Below are 19333 nucleotides of genomic sequence, written 5' to 3' on the forward strand. Positions count from 1 at the left end.
AGAGTACACAGACTATGACATATTCCTCCAGTTGCTGGCCAAGTTCTTTCATGTAAAATAGACAGTAAAACGTCCTCTCAAGCATTCATGTCTCCTATTAAAACATCTGCTCCAGACAGGTTCTCCCCCCATCCACCACCCTGATCAGCAACTGAAACCAGAGCTCCTTCTCTGGAGGCTTTATATCTTCTTGGATTTTCCATGTGTGCTGAACATTGGAGCTCCTCTGTAGCTGTATGTGCCGCGTGCCAAAATCAAAGCATCTTCCCACAGACACCAGGATCAGTCAGTCTGCATCTCTCCCAAGTTCTTACATGTTTTTTTTTAAGTGTATTTATTTTTTATTTTTGTCTAATTGTATGTTAAAGTAACACAGAAATACAGATGTGAGTACAGAATTAGGTTTGCAGAGATGGAAGATTGGTGAGAGTCACCATTTTTGTGCACCGGGAGAAAATTGATGTGGAAAAATGTCCAGTGTTGTCTGCAGCACAGTGAGGCTGGAGCTTGGCAGGGTAATGTGGCTCTGAAAACAAAAAACCAAAAAAAAAAAAACATGCTCATTGCCTTTCTGTCTCTCATGCATGCTGCCATTTGTATTATGTATATTGTGAACATAGAAATGCATGTGGTTGAAAGGCTTCCGAACTTTCAAATGACCATATTCGTCCGCTCTTTTTCTTTCACTCTCTCACACTCTGCTCCACATCACCTCACCCCAGCCATCTTAAAATGTTTGCAAATCCTCTCCACCGCCGTGTAGTGTGATATCTTTTTTTTTTTTTTCCCTTTTGTCTGAGAGATATTAGCACATTCCTCTCTCCTCCTCCTTTGTCGTTATTTTTCTTTCTCGCTTGCTTAATTTCTCTTTCTTTTGCTCCTCTAATGCAGTTTTTATCGCGAGCCCTGCCCTTTTTTTTATTAGACGTCCAAAAAGCAGTGACATTTATATGAACTGCTCTTGGAGTTTCTCTTCCCTATTGTCTATCAGTGGTGCTGCAGACCCCTTAGCACTCTGGCTCCACGCTGGGTCAGCTTTTGCCTTCTGTTGCCATTCATAATTCTCATATCAGCCAGCAATGAAACTTCATATTTTCATATCTTCATATCAAGGATTCCTGCTTTTAATAATATAGGAAATTGCTGGTGTAGGTAGCTGCCTGCGATGAATATTCGGGATCTACATCAGTGGGATTTTATTAAATCAGAAGAAATAAAAGAGGCGAGGAAAATATCTCGTTAACAGTTGTTTTATGAAAATATTAAATTTGTCATTTACAAGTGACAGTGATGTTAATTTTCCAGGTACGCTTTGTCTACAGCTAAAATGTCTTAATATGAGCTTTCTCCGTCTTCCTCACTATCTCACGTGTAACCAAACGCACACTCTTGCATGTGCTACACAGCAATGATGAGTGTACTGGAGCCACTAATGACCACAGAACATTTCCCCTCCTACTGTTAAGTCTTCTCAAGAGAGCAACCTGGAAACTGAACCTGTGTATATATGTGTGTGCCAGGCACATGCACACATTAACAGACGCAGCTCCTGACTGATCTGTTTAAAGACACACCAGCCACTCTGATTACTGTCTCCATAGCCGGCCATAAATAATGAGATTTAGCTCAATTAGGATCCTCTTGAGGTGTTAAACAAGTTGAGAGGCTACAGTTGGTCTCTAGTAATCTACACAGCTCCTGCTTGGCCTGCCAGTGGATTACAACCCCTGGGTCACTGTTTATCCTTTACGTAAACTAGCTGCTGTGTGCAGTACTCAGCCTGCAGAGAGGAGCCGAGCAGCAGCAGACACCTCCCGGCCCGATAGTATCTGATCTCTCAGCTACTTGACGAACAACAGGACACTCCGGCTTCCACCTTCCATCGCCATCATCACGCCGCCATCCATCTTCCAGCTCTCACTCTGGATCTCTATCTTCGCTGCTCAGACATGGGGGAATGGAAGCTTGATTCTATCTCAGTCATTTCTGCTGAGAAATGGTGATTTGGCCCATGCTTCTTACAACGGTTGGTGGGCCATGTGTGTTTAACGCCACACAGGAAGTACGACACATGAAAGAAGATGTTTATAATCCAAACATACTGGGGGGAAAATATTTAACCGCTGATTTCTGTAGGTTATCGTCACACACCAGCACGAAGATTTTCATTTTAGATTTCTCTTCTAAAAAGGAGTCTACTACCAAAAATATTCAAATTGGTGTACAGACCAAATTCACTATTGTTGCACTGTATTATCTGGCCACATATAACTGAGATAGATCTTTAAGGTTGAGTAAGGATTCACTTGGATGCCATCCAGTATGGCAACAAACTGTCTCTCACCTTGACTTATTTACTGGAGATCAGTGCTGACTCTTCATGAAATTGAAAATCAATCACGATGGCCGAATTAAAGTTAAAGCCAGTCCCTGTATTGACAGTCTTTGCAGAGCACAATGTAATGCAGTTGGATATTTTACCTGCACTTATATTATCAGACCACTTACAGTGTGAGATGCCACAATGCTGATCGAAGATCAGAGAAACGTTTTTAAGGTGACACGCACTTACTCGTCATGCAATTACACACACTCCCGGCCAGTCTTGTGTGAGTGTTTGACAGCTACAAGCATGTGCAGGTGAAATGGGCTGAAAACTTCACTCCACAAGTTGGAGAACGCTTCAACCAACATGTGATAGAAACTGCAATTTTGCAGGGGGAGACTGGAATGTATCTCAGAGAGGTGTGGTCTGCCTGTCTGTGTGTCTGCTGGTCTTTTGGGCTTTCATTTTATGGCGTGTTGGTGAGGCTAACACAGATATGGTTTCACTACCCTTGGCAGAGCCAGGTCCCGCTGCTGAGAGCAGGTTTTATTTGATGTGGACGTCCCGTGTTGGGTTTCAGCGCTGGCTTCAACATATGATCTCCATTATGACCAGAGGAGGAACGCATGCTGGTGGATGACTGGTGACTCTGGGCAGACAGGAGAGAGGAAGGCTGAAGGAAGAGATGGAGGGACGCCAACAGATGGAGAGCTGTAAGAAGGGAGAGAGACACAAATGGATCAGGTGGACGAGACAAGAAGAGAACATGAGGGACTAATAGAGGGAATAAATGAAATAAGATGTGGAGGAATAACTGAGTAATGACGATGGGGTTTGGTGTTATTGTAATACAAGCACGTTTGGTAGCACCCAAGCTTTGACTCCTTTGTTACCTGTAGCTTGACTTTAGATTTGAACGCAGCATCCATTGATCCATTGATATTTAGAGATTAGATTCAGGATTCAGCAGCACAGCGTTGGCCTTTGTAGCCTGACTAAATATATTTCATAAAATGAACGAAATACATTAATTAAAATCTCAACATATTTTAAATCTCACTGTAAACTTTATGAACCACAATCGGCATTAGTTCCACAATAGCGAAAACGAGGTGGATGTAGTAATACATCTCCGTGCATTACAGAAATGAAATGAAAAGCACTATTAGATCAGGATACAAATCTGATACAGCAGGTACGATGGTTCATGAAACTTAATTATATGTTGGCGCTATACTGAGATGTTGCTTAACTAAGTGACTCAAAGCGCTGGGATATGTTCAACTAATAGATTTAAGGTGTTAGATGGCATTTGTTTAAAGTGAGAAGAATTAATTACACAGAAAGTCTTACATAGCACCTGCTGTGAAAGGTCAAAAGGAAAAATAACTTAAATATGGCAAACAGAGGCTTTATTAATTCTGTGGAAGGATGTCTAATAAGTCAGAGGGCTGAAAACATACTTAGAAATACACACAAGCTGTACACTATTGTAATTCATGTCCCCCGTACGTCTCATTTTTGTCAAACTCCAACCAAGTGGAGTGATGTTTGACACAAATGGAGCCTGCAATGTGCAGTAATACAAGCAAAACATGATCATCATCAGTAACGCTGGCAATCGCTTTTGACAATTAGGAATCAAACCTCACACAAATGATATTTAGCGTGACCTTCAGGGACCTGGAGTTTTTATTCAAACATCAAAATTAATTTCACACCATTATGTGCACATTTACATTATGTAACTTTGAAAAAAAAAAAAAAAAAAGCCTATTATCTCATCAACACAGGGCTGCCTTGCAAATGTAATTCTTTAATAATGGGAATAAGTTGCTTATGGTGTATCCCCCTCCCATCTTCCCTTATGTTGATAATAACTTGGGCTAACTCTATTTTATAATTTGAAGGAGGAGGGGTAAAAATCATATTTATTGGATTTAACTGTATGGCCCCCCCCTCTCCCTCTCTTTCTGTAAATTTAGAGACTGCACACCATACTATAATTCCTTCTTATCGGCCAGAGGCTTTAGTTATTTACTTTAAAATGGACTAATTTCTTATTCCAGCGGAGGGGGGACCGGCCGCTGACTTGAACAGCTGCTTCATGACCCAAAAAACTGTCAGTCTTTCCCTGGAATAAATTGTGGACTGTACCAATTGTCGGTGCTGGGGTGGCAGCACCTGGGAGAAACCACAAATCCTGCTGGAAACACGTAATGAGTTTATTATAGCAGAAGAAATACTATTAGATGGGTGTTTTAAGGTAGCCGGGTTCATCTAGGTGACATCCAGTGATGCTTTGACCCGGTCAGGACGCGCGGTTCCCCACTGCCCCCCCCCCCCCCACCCCCACCACCTCTGAGCGCACAGCTTCGTGTAGGCTCATAGTAGAATCAATTCACAGGGAGGGCAGCTTGAAACCGGCCGCTCATGCCTGTGCGCTTCGTTTGGAGAGAGTGGCGTGTCGGGCAGCTTGGAGTTTAATAGTCCGGGTAGCATCCGTGCTGTATGTACATGTCTGTCTTCCCATGTGTACGTGCATGGCTGCTGCGGCTGTGAAGCAGGAGGGACAGAGGTTCAATGTGCTCGGAATTTTGATTTGACGTGTTGTTAAAGCTCTGATTGAGTCATTGTCTTAGGCGCAGCGGAGGTTTATGACAGATGTTCGTGGTGAAATAAAGTTAGTGCTGCAACCAAGTCCGCTGGTGGATGTCTTGATGTGTCCCTGTGTGTGTGTGTGTGTGTGTGTGTGTGTGAGAGAGAGAGAGAGAGAGAGAGTGAACCACTGTCTGATCTTCTCCCCCTTCCTCAAAAAGAAACACAGAAAGTTCCCAGTCTCAAAGCAGATCTGACAAAGAATCACATTCATTTTGACATTTGTCACACACACACACACACACACACACTCAGTGACTCAGATGGCTACAAAGTAGACAGCTTTGATGCCCGGCTACCTCTGTGATTTGTCTCTGTGCAGGAGAAAAACGTGAGCAAAAGTCAAAACAGAGCCACAAGCAACGCCATTCGACATCCACATGTCAAGATTTGTCAAATAAAGGGAACAGTTTATCACCCAAACTGTCCAAACCAGCTGTTTTTACTGAAACAGTAGGGCTGTGGGGGGGGGAATACATAAATACATGTATCTACATAAAGTGTAATTTACCTCTGTTGCATAATTTTAATATATTTAAAGGCCAATTTACACATTTCCATTAAGAACCGTTGCCATTACATCTCTTGCAGCTTTAGCTGTTTAACTTCTTGTCTCCAGGTCACTTTGTAGCACGGGGTAGCCACACAGAGCAAGAATATATTGCATTTTAATCCTTTTCTCTGTAATATTGGGGATAAATTATTCACAAATACACACTGGCGTCGTAGACTGTCCAATCAGCCCCCCTGATGAACTCTCCTTTCCTTACCATCTCTGACTGTCGCCCCTCTCATTATTCTGCTCATTTCCACAGTCACGCACACACACACACACACACACATCCACACATGCTGCTAAGTGTGTATGCGCCTGTGTGTGTGTGTGTGTGTCAGTGGTGGTGGCTTGTTTAATGCACTGCAGGTTGGCTCCTGCAGCAGGTCTGGCCAGATAAGAGCGGCACACGGCTTTCTGCTGGGAGGGCGAGAGACAGGAACATTGCCTCTTCACTCACATCAACCATTAAATTGTAATAATGGGGCCACCAGCGCTCAAACCTGGATCCATAGCGCCCCCTGTGGGTTACAGGGGTTCTTGTGATGGGACCTGCACCCCACTGCTGAATGAGGCACTCAGTGATTTGGGATTAATAATCCAAAGGATACAACAACTATTTTTGTTTGCAGCAAAGCACAAAAGATGCTTGTTGATACGTCGTCAGTGTTGCATACGGGAATGCAGGGATTTTTCCTCAGGAGGAGCTTATACGATTATATTCGAGTTATATTTAGTAAATTTCTTGCAGCAGAGGTGACAAGTTATGAACTCACTGAAGAGATTTGATATTTCTCTGTCACAATTATGTGTATTCTCAGAAGTGTGGAGATTTCAAACAGCATCGAGATTATATAAAGAATTACAATTTCACAAATGACGTCTTTATCTTTCTGCCCGGAGCTTCTGCCTTGTGGGAGGAAAACCTCACACTGTGTGAATAGCTCCTTTAGGGGGGGTGCAGGAAAGCTGGATGCAAACCCAGAATTACTGAATGGTCGTCCACACACTGTGTTCAAAGTATGGCCAGAGCTCTCATCAGGTCATAAATGACGTGTGTTGTCTGATCCTGAGGCTGGAAGGACCATAAAATCTCAGTTTATCTCTCCCTGCGTCAACAGAGAACGGCTGATTGTAAGAGACAGGAAGAGCGAGACAACAGGGGCCATTTGCATTAAATGAGTCAACATGTCGGTGTGAAAAGTACAATTCATTCCTGTTCTTTTCACTTTTATTCTTTTTTTCCTCCTCCACCGAGAACCACACACAAATATGGGCTCTATTTTTATCCAGATCAGACTGAAAACACACATACACACAACACACACGCACACACACACACACGCACATGCACATAAAAGAGCCCGAACCTCTCTCTCTTTCTCTCTAGTTTGTTATCAATGGGAGCCCAGCTGCTGCCAAACTCATTCAGTGTGCACAGTGAAGGCCAGTCCGGTCAAGTTACTCAAGTGGCACTACAGTGGGCAATTTTTCTCTCTTTACCTAAAGTGTCTGAATGTATGGCAGACGAATCAGCGCTCAGATCCAGCCCGGCACCTCCTGTGTGGGAGGTCAAACAGATATTACAGACCTGTTTTAAAAGGTTGAGTAATTGACCCGTGATTCACAACCATCAAGAAAGATATTCCTATTCTAAAAGCTATGTTTGGGTCACTACTTTTAAATCCTGTTTTGACTGGTGAGCAGGTTCCTCTCTAATTTGCATGAATTGTCAGGGCATGGCCGACCAACACTCAGGTATTAATGGGTGATGGGTGGGTCAGTGTCGCCCTCACAGACCCAACAGTGACCAGCGGCGCCACCCTTTCCACGCTATACTTTTGTCCTGTCAAAACATCATGGCTCACGTAATGTAACACCCTCTAGTAGAGGAGCTTTGTTCCTTTGATTATATGTCACAGCTGACAACAACAAGTCTGCCTTTCACACAGCCAACCAGCATGTTATGCTAATTGGACACATGTAGTGTAATCTGTGTTGTGTAGCCCTTGTTTTGTGGCGTTTGATTATGCATGTGTTTGCCATAAATATGGTCTTTTTCTAATTGACATGGGTCCATTTTTCTTCTATTCTTTTCTTTAAATGAATTAACCATATCTGAGGGACTTTAATCTGTTCTCATACAAAGGAGCAGGTTTTCTGCCATTGCATTGAAATTGACTACAAATATTTTAAAGCAGCTGTGAATAGTTTTCCTTCTCACTCCACTATTGACTATGGAGAAAGAAAAGAAACAAATATTTGCAAGTAATATATAAATTAGATGGCTTTTATCAAATACCAACACATGAATGGCATTTGAGGAGTAGTGAACATTACTACTACATTATGTTTGTACTAAAGTGTGTCGGGAACATAAGATTACACTAAATCTGTAAAGTAACTCTGTTCATTGCATGTTTCCGTCTCCTGTAGGTGAACACAGGTAAATGTAAATGTCACCAATTCTTTTGTCCACCCCAGCGTTTTCTTGTTCTTGTTTCAATTGCAGCACGTAGCAGTCTCCACAGGACTGAGTCTCTTTTCATAAACACAACTGACAAAAGATTTGCCCAAGAAAGCTTTCCCGGTCAAATAATGTAATAATGATGCATAAACATGAAAAATGACACAGGTGAAGCCAAAACAAAGGTGAACAGATGCAGTATTTTAGAAGAACTAGTGCAATGTTACAATGAACCACTTCTTGAACCTGTAAAACTCTGCTGCCACCTTGTGGATGGTGATATTTAATACATAATAAGGATTTCATTGTGGCAACTTAGAAGATATATATTTCCTCACTGGGATTTAAAGAACTATTTACAGTGCTGAAATGCTGTTTTGTTGCTAAATGTTTTTATAAGAAACTGAACGATCTCCTCATGAACAGGACAATGTCCCTGTGCATTAAGCTGGATTCATGTGCATGTACCAGCAGATTAACTTGACTGTCATGATCACAGCCCTGATTTTAACCTCGTCTAACACAGTTGTGAGGAACTTGAAACCAGATTGTGAGGCAGGACTCAACAACATCCCTGCTTGAACTTAATACTTTCATTGTAGCTGATTTCTTCACTCGCTTCAGGTCTTCAAGCCTTCCAGGATGAGCAGAGGCTGTTGCAGCATCATGTCAATGCCTGTTCATTTGTATGGAGATGGTCAACAATCACATGTGAGAGTGTCACACACTTTTGGCCATGGAGCATAGATTTAATTCTTCTTTCAGATACCAGCATTAACATAGATCCAGTTCTTTTCTTTTTCTTCATTAATCCCACAGCTTCATTTGTATTCTCTTTTTTTAAATGAAACACTCTCATGTCTTATTTATTTACAATGGAAACACTTTATTCGTCATGTTGTATCATTTCATTGAAAATAAACAGACCAGTAAAAAGGAAACCACACAGTTTAAAAATCATATCGTAACCCTCATGATATTAGTTTGAACCAGCACAGATATTGATTGAATGGCTTCTAAATCAAGAGTCCTTCCTTCAAATCGTGAGCATATTGTCATTCACTGGTAAATTTTCTATTCAATGATTACACTAAATTTGAACACAAAAAAAATAAATAAATAAAAGAAATCACACGTCTACAGTAGAGTTGCGCCATACTGGCCTGGCGGGCGGTTAAGATAAACTATCGAAGCGTCACTTGCATGCATGGCTTATTGTCTACACAGCTTGGATTAAAAGAGAGCGTTACAGGACATCGAAAACACTGAGAGGAAAACAGAAAGTCTAAAACTGTGCAACTCTGTTCCATAACAAAAGTCTATGTTAAAAGCTTTGCATTACACATTGTTACAGAGGTTATCCTTCAGTATGTGCTCCTAGGACATACAAAATAGTCAGCTATTAGAAAGCACATGGTACATATGACAGCTAAGAACTCTTTAAGTGATATAAGAGCAGTAGAATAATACAGTAATAGGTGCAATCTCTCTTCTCTACACATTTCTTGCCAGTCTGTTTTATTACAGTATATTTTACATACAGAGCAAATATATGTGAATGAAGAAGTAACTGTACATGGCACTTCCATAACACTATATAACACTATATAACAGGACAACCCGTGGATGAGTCTGAATAAATAGAGAGGGAAATAAATAAAGGCTGGATTTAGCTCATTCTCAGACACATCATCCAATTTGAATCAATTTCCTGTTTCAGGATGACCAGTTGATTTTAATACTCATAAATTAAAGTGTTTCTGTTACAGACACATCTAAACACGCAGAGGAAAAACTGGATTTCAAATTTCTAGCTCCACTTTTGAAAAGAATGTCACTTAAAGCTCGCGATGCTGATTATGTGAACAGATTGAAAATTGTGTGTTACAGTATGTTTCCTGCAGCGCTCACCAGAGCGCTATCAAAATATTTTGTTCACCTTTCATTCATCTCCCTTTTCTCTCTCTCTCTCTCTCTCACGCTCATTTCCCCACTACTTTTCCTCACACCCAGTGAGCCATTAATTAATGAGAAGTCTCTGTGAGAATGAGGAAAATTAAATCTAAAATGAATCTCAGCGTTTTTCTTCTCTTGTCCCCAGTAGACACCAAAATTGATATGAAAGCTCGGAGCTGTAATCCATCCTCTCTGCTTGTCTCCAGCGTGGCTCTGAGACAAGAGCGCTGTCTTATCAATAAGCAACGAGCCAATAGGAGGGCCAGTCATTAAGGATAATCTGAGGATGGACTGTACAAGGAAATCAAATGGATAACAGGCACAGCTAACCTGTCTGATCAACACAAGCTAGATGATTCAGTAAGGTAGGTTTAACAGAAGGGAGGGTGCCATGCTCTTAAAAACATGTTTTTAAAAATTCTGCTGACGGGCCACAGAGAAACAAGACAGCAGCTTTCCCACCGTTCCTCTCTAAACACATGTTTTGTTGAGGTCAACTTTCACCGGCAGAGGCCCGGCCTCCTGGCTCTCCTCTGACTGTTTAATGGGGACGGCGATCACGGGACTCAGGTGGTACGGGTTGACTTTGTGGGCATTGTCCAGGAACTCTTTGTCTCCATTGATGCTCAGCTGAAAAGACACAATAAATAAACAAGATCAGGTACTTTATTTATTTAAACTGTGTTTTGGGCTCATTTGCACTGTAAACAACTGTGTATAATATTAATATATACTATAATAATATACAGTACTGTAACCCACTGATGGTATGGTAGCACAAGATTCAAGCCACAATAAATGTGAAGTACACGTTACTCAAATTGAAACACCTTCAGATGACTGTAAGAGATTAAATAATGTGAAAAGAAACACCATAACGCAGTGTCCACATAGTTGCAGGTGGGCAATGCTGGTAAGAATGAGACCGCTGTCGTGCTCTGCTTCCCTGACCTCATTGTCAAACTCATAATAAAAGTGGAAACTAATAAAGGGATTGTGTAATTTTGGAGAGGTCCATAACAGCAGGTCATGAACAGAGACTTCACCCAAAGATGTTGTGTGGCAGTGTATTGCCAGTATCACCACTGTGCCTCCTCTCACTGCAGCACATGCTGAGTCACCAAACGGGTACAAACAGTCCCCTTGAATTTGAAACCGAACCTTGAGCTCATTAAGTCACTGTTACATTCTGTTATATTTGCTCATCAGTGTATGTGTGTGTGTGTGTGTATATGTGTGCGTACCTGCGTTTTGATGTGCTGCTCCGGTGCGGTGACGAGGCTCGCACAGCTGAGCCACAACATGACCATGATGGACAGGAAGAGACAGGCCGCTAAAATCCACCGTGGAAGACCTGAACGCCTGCAACACAGAATTACAGAGGCAGGAGATAAGAGGGAAGAAATGGAATTGAAGTAGTTACATCCGTAGCAATTACATCCGCCTGCACGGGTGGAGTATTAAAACCACCTTCCAGAGGCGAGAAGCTTCATTGAATTAGATCAGATAATCCATTTCACTCAATAAAACGTCTACCTTGTACCATCACGAGGGTGATTTGAAAAAGCGTGCATTGCAAAATAACACAACATTACATTAATATTTTAACTGTGACAGTAATAAATGCAGACATGACGTTCACTCTGACGGATTAGCCACCTTAAGAGAGTTACATCAAACTGCCCGGAGAGGAGGAAATCAAACTATGAAACTTGTATTAGCTTACAGAGAAAATGCAGCTTTTTCTCTGTCACTCAGCATAACTCACCTCGACATGCAGCCCAGGAAGTCGTGTTCAGCGGTGGGGTCGTCCGCGTGCTGGATGGGGTGCTTCCCTTTGCCTCCAGCTTTCGATGCTCCCTTCTCTCCGTGCCCCCTCACACCTGAAAAACAGATTCGTTGAGAAGCACGATTTCAGTTGCTTGTGAAGTTTGACCCTCCTAATGAGGAAAAATAACCACCACAACAGAAATGTCATGTGCAGCCTGTGGGTGTGTCGTGTGACTGTTCTCACCATGAGGTCTCTGGGTGTGGGAGTGGACCTGAGGCCAGGGTTTGTCCGCCACGTTGGATCGAGGAGCCTGAAGCTCAGGCAGCGAGTACTCCATCTCTGGCTGGCTCTGAGGAGAAAGTAGTAGTAGCCTTTCTTATCTGATTTCATTTCATTCGTCATATGTTTCACTAATCACATTGTGAACACCCGTTTACATGGAAGTGAATGATTTCCACCTCGCAGCCTGTTCAGTGTTGAGTGTGTGTCTCACTGTACTTTTCTTCCACCCAAATCTGTTAAATCAAACCCCATGAACTGAGACTTCACCTCTGAAATATGACTTTTAAATCTACTGCTACACACACACACACACACATACACACACTGCTCAGTCAGCCGACTGTCGGTGCGTGCACTGCTGTGTGTTTCATTATGTGCTCAGTGTTTCTGGTTCCCCTGGAGAACTCATTAAAAGGGGATTTTGGTTCCTCACTGCTGACCTTCCCTCCACTACAACAGCAGCTGTAGTTGGTTGTAACAACACAATTGCTGGCCTCAGCAACAACACACACACACACCGATTTAGAACAGTACAGTATCCCACTGCAGTAGTATCGCCCTCCCTTATCGATTGTGACACTTAACCAGATCAATGAACTTTGAAACTTCTTGCTGCGCCTCACACTCTAATGTGGAACAAGCAAACTTAATTCACAGTTTCATTAATTCTCATTGATTTATACAGGAAATGATTCATCTGTTCCCTGACAAATGCTTTTATTCACATGTCGAAAACAACAACACTGCAGCATACTGTAAGTGGCTGTGGATTGACTGGCTGGTTAGTGTGTTTCCCCCAAAACACTTAAATCCTCCATCTCTGCTCTCGAAAAAGTTATATAGGGGTTTATTACCCATAGCCAACAATATGTTCTGACAGAGTGCATTAAAACCAGATGCAGCACCAGTGCGAAGTTTGTGGAAACATGAGGGTAGATGTGGGGGGAAAGACTCTCATTGGCTGCAGAGTGAAGAGATCTAACCATCAGTATGAGCGGAGCCTGATCTGCATCTGTCATGCATTATGAGAGAGAGCACAAAAGGTACTTTGGCTCCCACAAGGCAGGAAGAGAGAGAGAGAGAGAGAGAGAGAGAAAGAAAGAGGGGTCTGAGATTTCATAAGCATCTCTGCCATAAAGAGGGTTTAAAGAGGGGGAGCGGAGCTTACAATTAGATGGATGTTGTACAGGAGGTCAGATTTTACAAAAAGAACTTGAAAGTTACACGCATGGTGCTACAACGGGTCTACATTCATCATAGTCATGTGAATGCAAGTAAACATTTGTATTTCCACAATGACAGAAGAGCTTTTTTTTATCCTTCCTGTACATAATGTTTGTCGTTAAGTCAAGTCACTCTCTTGAGCCCGGATGAGTAACCTATGCAGAGGTGCCACTCTAACCGATGAATGTTGCGTCATTAATCAAAGTTACGCATCTCTTATGCAGGTTTTTGTTTCTTAAAAATCAATTTGGGCAGAATGACTAATGAAACTGTCAAGAGAAAATGGGGTAGAGCCTTCTCTCCTTTGCTCAGCCTTATACCTTTATCATTTTGTTTTCCAGGCCTGCTCACTAACACGCTGCAGCTCAGTTAGAGGAAGTCTTTAATCAAGTCACTTTTGACCCAAACAGCCTCACACCGCTGCTCTATGATGGGCTGATTCTTCAAAATACCAAGGAGGTGTTAATTATAGAATGTAATCATTGTGGTAGAAGCAGCATTTCTCCCCAATTACAAGTTTCTTATTCGTTGTGACTTAACTCCACCCTTAAATCTGAGCTAACTAATGCAATGGATGGTTACTGATAGCTGCCTGATTGGTTTTAAGGTGTGTGAGGCTGGACTGGAGTTAGTCTCACAATACAAGAAAACAAGCACACAGATGGATGGACTGTAGTGCACATAGACAGTCAGGTCATTACAGATGTCCATATAATTTGTATTTCAGGCAGCGTCAGCCTGCTTTGCCCCTTCAGCCGTCTCTCAACTTAGCTGGACGTTTTCTGTTGTTTCAACACTCAGAGAGTCAATCTGTCAAGTCAGTGGCAGCTGAAAACAGGCCTGATAGTCTTCTCACAGCCCCATGGAGCCTGGCTTCCCCTCACTGCCTCAGCCCACACGTCACTGCCATAAACAGCAAACATCCATCACCGAGTCTGAAAGAAATGTTGGTCATTTCTTGCTCTGTGGCTGCTCCGTCTCTTCAAGTGAGGTGGAGACTCAGAGTCCAGCCTGCACGTAAGTTCTTATACTTAATATCAGATTTCATACACAAGACGCAGCTGTTACACAGAAGCCCTTCTGTATGGGTATGGTGCGTAAATACTATCATTTCCAACTGAACCCTTTAATTGTGCAGCTAAATGTGCCATCAAAGTGACATTATTCTTATAACAGGAAAACCCACCACAGAGCAGCAGGATTCAGAGCAGCCTCTGAAATTTGGAGGATATGGTTTTGCACTTTGGTGGGCAGAGAAACCAAATCTTATTATAGCTTTAATGTATAGGTGGTGCACAGCTTTCACTTTAGCAGTTTGATCATAAGTTGGACTGGAAAGCATCCTGCAAGCACACACTTCTGCCAAGACTACACAAACCTCTGAATTTGCTATTTTAATAAAAGAAAATGTGAAGAAATGTTTGCTGTGTATCTGGAACCAGATCTGAATCAAGAAACACATGACAACTGATAACTGCGGGATATGTGTGCCAGATTTTTTTAGATTTTCTTTTAATATTAAAAAAATATGGATCAGCATGGAATACAAGGACTTGTTTCTTTGTCCTTTAGCAATTCATCAGATTCGTAAGAAGGTTTTGAGGCATCCTGCCAACTACAGCCACTCAAACAGGGCTTTCCCTAACATACAGCAATCAAGCCATGACAACAACGAGCCTGTCAAGTCCACTCAGTTAAAATGTTCAAATTCTGAAAATAACTTTTGAATTTGTTTCTCTGTCATAGCCACTGCTTTATTCCTCAGCACAATCCTGCTAAATGTTGCAGTGGGTCTCTGTCCTGTGACGAGTTCCCTCAAAACTACCTCTGCAGATTATCAAATATGCACGGCGCCGAGACTAGTGACATAATTTAAAAGGACATTTATAAACAATTAAAGTGCTGAAAAAAAAAAACAACAAAAAAACATTTGCAGTGCTCTCAGTTCAACCACAGTTTCTCTCCATCCTGCTGCGTGCCCTTGTTCACTCAACCTTCACAGATGCACTGACAATAAAATGGCCTGTGAGATGTGTTGGCAGTGACCCAAGTTCTACAGCACCATACTGGACAGGATATATTTCGCTATCTTAACAGGAAGCAGAGGTTAGCTCCACCAATAATCTATAAAGGTCTAATAGCTTGCTCTTAACCTCCAATTAAAAACATACGAAATGAAAAAGCATTACAGGTATTAATTTTATAGTTTTCCACCATCATGACTTGGTGGGTCATAAATATGACATAAGGATAATAAATTGTGCAGTTTCAGTGATCATTTGTCTGTGTTTTGCAGAATAGTACATACACACAGAGACTCTGCACTACCAGAGCTAAACTAAAACCGGGGTTTATTTGTAAAATATTTGCCAGATGACACTTGAAAACTCCACTTTCCTGTAAACTGCTGTGTGTCTGCTGACAAGATTTGAGTTTAAATCACTTAAATTAACTAAGAAAGCAACCAAGGTAGGAAAAAGGTTCACACTTAAAATAAAAACTTAAACAATCACAATGCTGCTGTGTTTGTATAATGTATTTCCCAGAGAGCATCAGAGTAGAGTCCTACCTGGAAAACCACAACCTTGCCATCATCAGCCTGCAGGTAGAAGGTCCAGGTGGAGGAGATGAAGCTCTGAGCGGAGCTGACAATGTCGTTGCACCAACTGGACACGGCCTCCATCACAGATGGGGGCTTCGGGCGGAGAGTCATGGCCTTCAGCTGCAGAAGAAAAGGTAGAAACTCGCTTAGGAGGTTATATGTGTTTTAGTGGTCCTATTATTCATTAACTCAAGTGATGTTGGCTGCAGTAGCTGCATTTACTGTGCATGTGTGTGGCCACTGACTGCAAAGTGGCCTTTCTCACCTTCCTCCTCTTGATCTCAGGTTCAGAGGGTTGGCTGGCACAGCCTGTGCTGCAGGCCTCCTGCTCCAGCAGCTTAATATATGCCTCCTGGCAGGCTGGTAAGTGAGAGCGGGAGAGAGAGATAGAGAGGGACAGTTGTGCAGCGTGAAAGAAGAGGCATGATGTTAAAAGAGGAAGAGAACAAGAGGGAGTGGAGAGTGCAGATGGAAGAGGGACAAGAGAAAGACGGCGCACAAAAAAAGAGAGGGGACACAGAGCACTAGTCAGTCGAGTAAGAGAGAAGAAGAAATAAAGCTGGTAAAGGCTGTTTCTGTGGGAAGAATAATAATGATGCAGGGAGATGCTACATCTGTCGGCCCCTGTGGAGATTATTCACTCCAATACCAGCAGGGAGGAGCGTCAGGGAGGTGAGGTGAGCAGCCATTATTGAAACAGGGGGCCAGTGGGGCAACTGCTGTCTGGATGGCAAATCACAACATCGATTTCCAATGCAGCAGTTCAAACAGAGCGAAAAGCCTCAAACGCCCAGAAAAGACCCACTGAGTCTGCCATCTTTACAGGAAGCAAAGCAATGTTTAACAAAGCTGCTGTGCTCCACATTTTGATGTAGAACAGAGGCAGCCGTAACAGGAGGGCCTGTGAAAAAATGTGTATCTCTTATTTTGAAAAGCTGGAATCTAAATTCTTTTCTTCTATGAGGACTTACTTTAGTGTGCACAAATTACATCACAACATATTAAGGGTTAAAGGCCTCAGTAGCTGCAATTGTGGCCTCAGTCTGCTCAAAAACGCCATAACTCATGCAAACAAACAATACAACAGACAGATCGACACACTGACTCACCTCCCTGACACTCCTCCCTGCTGGTATTGAAGCCGGCGTTGCCATTGACAAACTGGCAGATGGAGTAGAGGCGACAGCCACGGTGACAGGCGTTCATTATGGAGTCCTACCAGTCAGACAGAGACAAGAAGGGGGGGGGGGGTACAAAATTAGAGATGCCTCCTGCACTCTTGGGTAAACTCTGCATAACCTTGTTAGGAAATATGACAATGATGGGTTATGGCATCTCTTGATGACACGGTGCAGCTGATGTATTACAGGCTGTCATAAAGTGTTTTTAAGAGGCGTTCAGTGTCTGTAAAGGAAAACCGGTAATAATGAGCCACATGTATAAAAGCAGAGCAGAGAGAGGAGAGAAGATTACTGTACTTCCTCCTATCATAATGCCTTCATTGTCACTGCAAAGGAGAGCAACAGCGCCCTCTGCTGACCTCTGTGAGACCAGAAGAGACAAAGAGATTCCCTCACCGTGACCATGGACGGTTTATTACAGGTTCGACTCTGTCATCACTCTTTACTGCGCTTCACTGTTTGTTCACAATGTGGCACAGACGGCGCCTTTTCATTTGCTTATCCCATCATTTAGTTTACTCTCCAGTAACAATCCTGATTCACAAGCCGTTTGTTTTCACAAACACAGTCTTCTAATCAGGTCAGGGTGATTGGCTTTGCTCTGCTCCCTCTGCCCCGCAGGATGTCTGAACCACACCTGAAGGCGGAGGAGGAGCAGGAGACGCGCAAAGAGGCACAGCTCGAAAGCAGAGAAGCTCAAAGTCCAAATCCACGGCGACCATCTCTAGCGTGGCCCTGTCTGTTGAAACTGGAAAGAAGGGATCATTGTTTGATGCTCACAACAGTCTGCCCCCATCCCACATAGTCTGCGCCTCTCCTGGCCTGGCGGATTTGAACTGCGCATTAAGAAATGACTGGCGCGGTTTAGTCCAAGTGCTTCTCAGTAGGAGCTTGGATGCAGTTCACTTCTTGGACGAGTCTTTAAGGTGCAGAGGAAAATGAGCTGCATCCATTTTTCGGCCTAGCCGTGCGCCGTAGCATCCAGGAGGATGCAGCGAAAAAGAATTGCAGCGAGCATGGTGCCAGTCATTACACACAGACAGGAACGCGTTTGTCCCCCCCCCCCCCCTTTTTATATTATACTAGCGGGATTGTGTTGTGCTGCATTTGGTTGCAGACGCCTAAATGTCGGACAGCAGGATGTAGCCGTGAACCCGCAGCTCCTAATGCGCTTTGTGCGCCGACAGCCTACGCTACAGCACACGGGAGGATCACTTACTTTCGCAGGGCTTCTGTTTTTGATGGTGAGCTGACACTGCTTCTTGCAGTAATTGATGTCTCCCAGTTGGTTGTCAAACAGATCGGAGGACGCCGCGGCGAGCCCAGCGAGGAGCACCGGGAGCAGGGCCGAGAAGCCGCACATCCTGCCGCCGAGCCGGAGCATCTCAAACCCTGGAGAGAGGAGCGGAGAGTGGAGCTTCAACCAGCGCTCAGCTGCTTTGTGGCGGCGTCGCTGGTGCGGATGATGATGATGCTGCTGCTGCTGCTGCTTCAGCCCGGGTCCCGTCTGCTGCGCTGATCCGCTTCTGCTCGTGGCGTCACGCGCATCATCATCATCATCATCGTCACGCACACGCTGCAACCACACACACACTCACACACACACACACACACACACACACACACACACACACCAACCTGCAGAGGTGCCTTCGCTGCAGTGCTTCACGTCGGCACACAGCAGATGGATCGACAGGTTATTTCCAGTCAGTGTGAAGATGAAGATCCTGCTGGAACCTGTGCGGAGGAGACCCGAGGAGCCGAGAACTGGTCCCAACGACATGCAGAGTGAGGGCAGGACTAGCAGTGGGCCTGTGCACTGACAAACACTCTCATTAATCTTATTTATTATAAGTGGGTGTAAACGTGCAAAAATCGAATAAACAAATAATAATGAACTCTATGTTTCAGGTATAACATATATAAACTATAGCTTCATATAAAAGCGGTATAAAAACTGCAGAGAAAGAGGAGAGTTATATCCTGATGTTAGAAAACTATTATACAGAAGTTTAAAAGTTGCTCAGATATTAGTGGAATTTAAATGACGTATGATTCATCATATAATATTATTATTATTCATTCATAAACACAACACTGGAGTAAGAATTTAGCTGCAATTCACACATTTGTATTATATTATATATTTTCTAAATAATAATAATAATAATAATAATAGTAATTTATGATGTTTCTTGTGTAAATACAGTTCTTTCACACACACTCACTCACCTGGACACGTTACTTAAGACGTCACCAACTCACCTGACGCGTCGCAGTCTCCGGTCATCACCACAAAACTAAGAAAAGTGC

General features: G+C 43.0%; 1 protein-coding gene across 1 annotated transcript; it reads right to left on the minus strand.

The window, feature by feature from the left end:
- Positions 1-8878: 8878 nt before the first annotated feature.
- Positions 8879-18738, minus strand: tmem59l (transmembrane protein 59-like). Its single transcript, XM_026344809.1, has 9 exons — positions 18659-18738; positions 18240-18412; positions 16949-17054; positions 16105-16199; positions 15807-15959; positions 11975-12080; positions 11729-11843; positions 11205-11322; positions 8879-10590 (listed from the first exon to the last, which is right to left on the minus strand). Exons 2-9 carry the CDS (start codon positions 18402-18404, stop codon positions 10432-10434), a joined length of 1017 nt encoding a protein of 338 aa, XP_026200594.1. The 5' UTR covers positions 18405-18412; positions 18659-18738; the 3' UTR covers positions 8879-10431.
- Positions 18739-19333: the final 595 nt, after the last annotated feature.

The sequence above is a fragment of the Anabas testudineus genome, chromosome 4, assembly GCF_900324465.2.
Source record: "Anabas testudineus chromosome 4, fAnaTes1.2, whole genome shotgun sequence".
Classification (NCBI taxonomy): domain Eukaryota; kingdom Metazoa; phylum Chordata; class Actinopteri; order Anabantiformes; family Anabantidae; genus Anabas; species Anabas testudineus.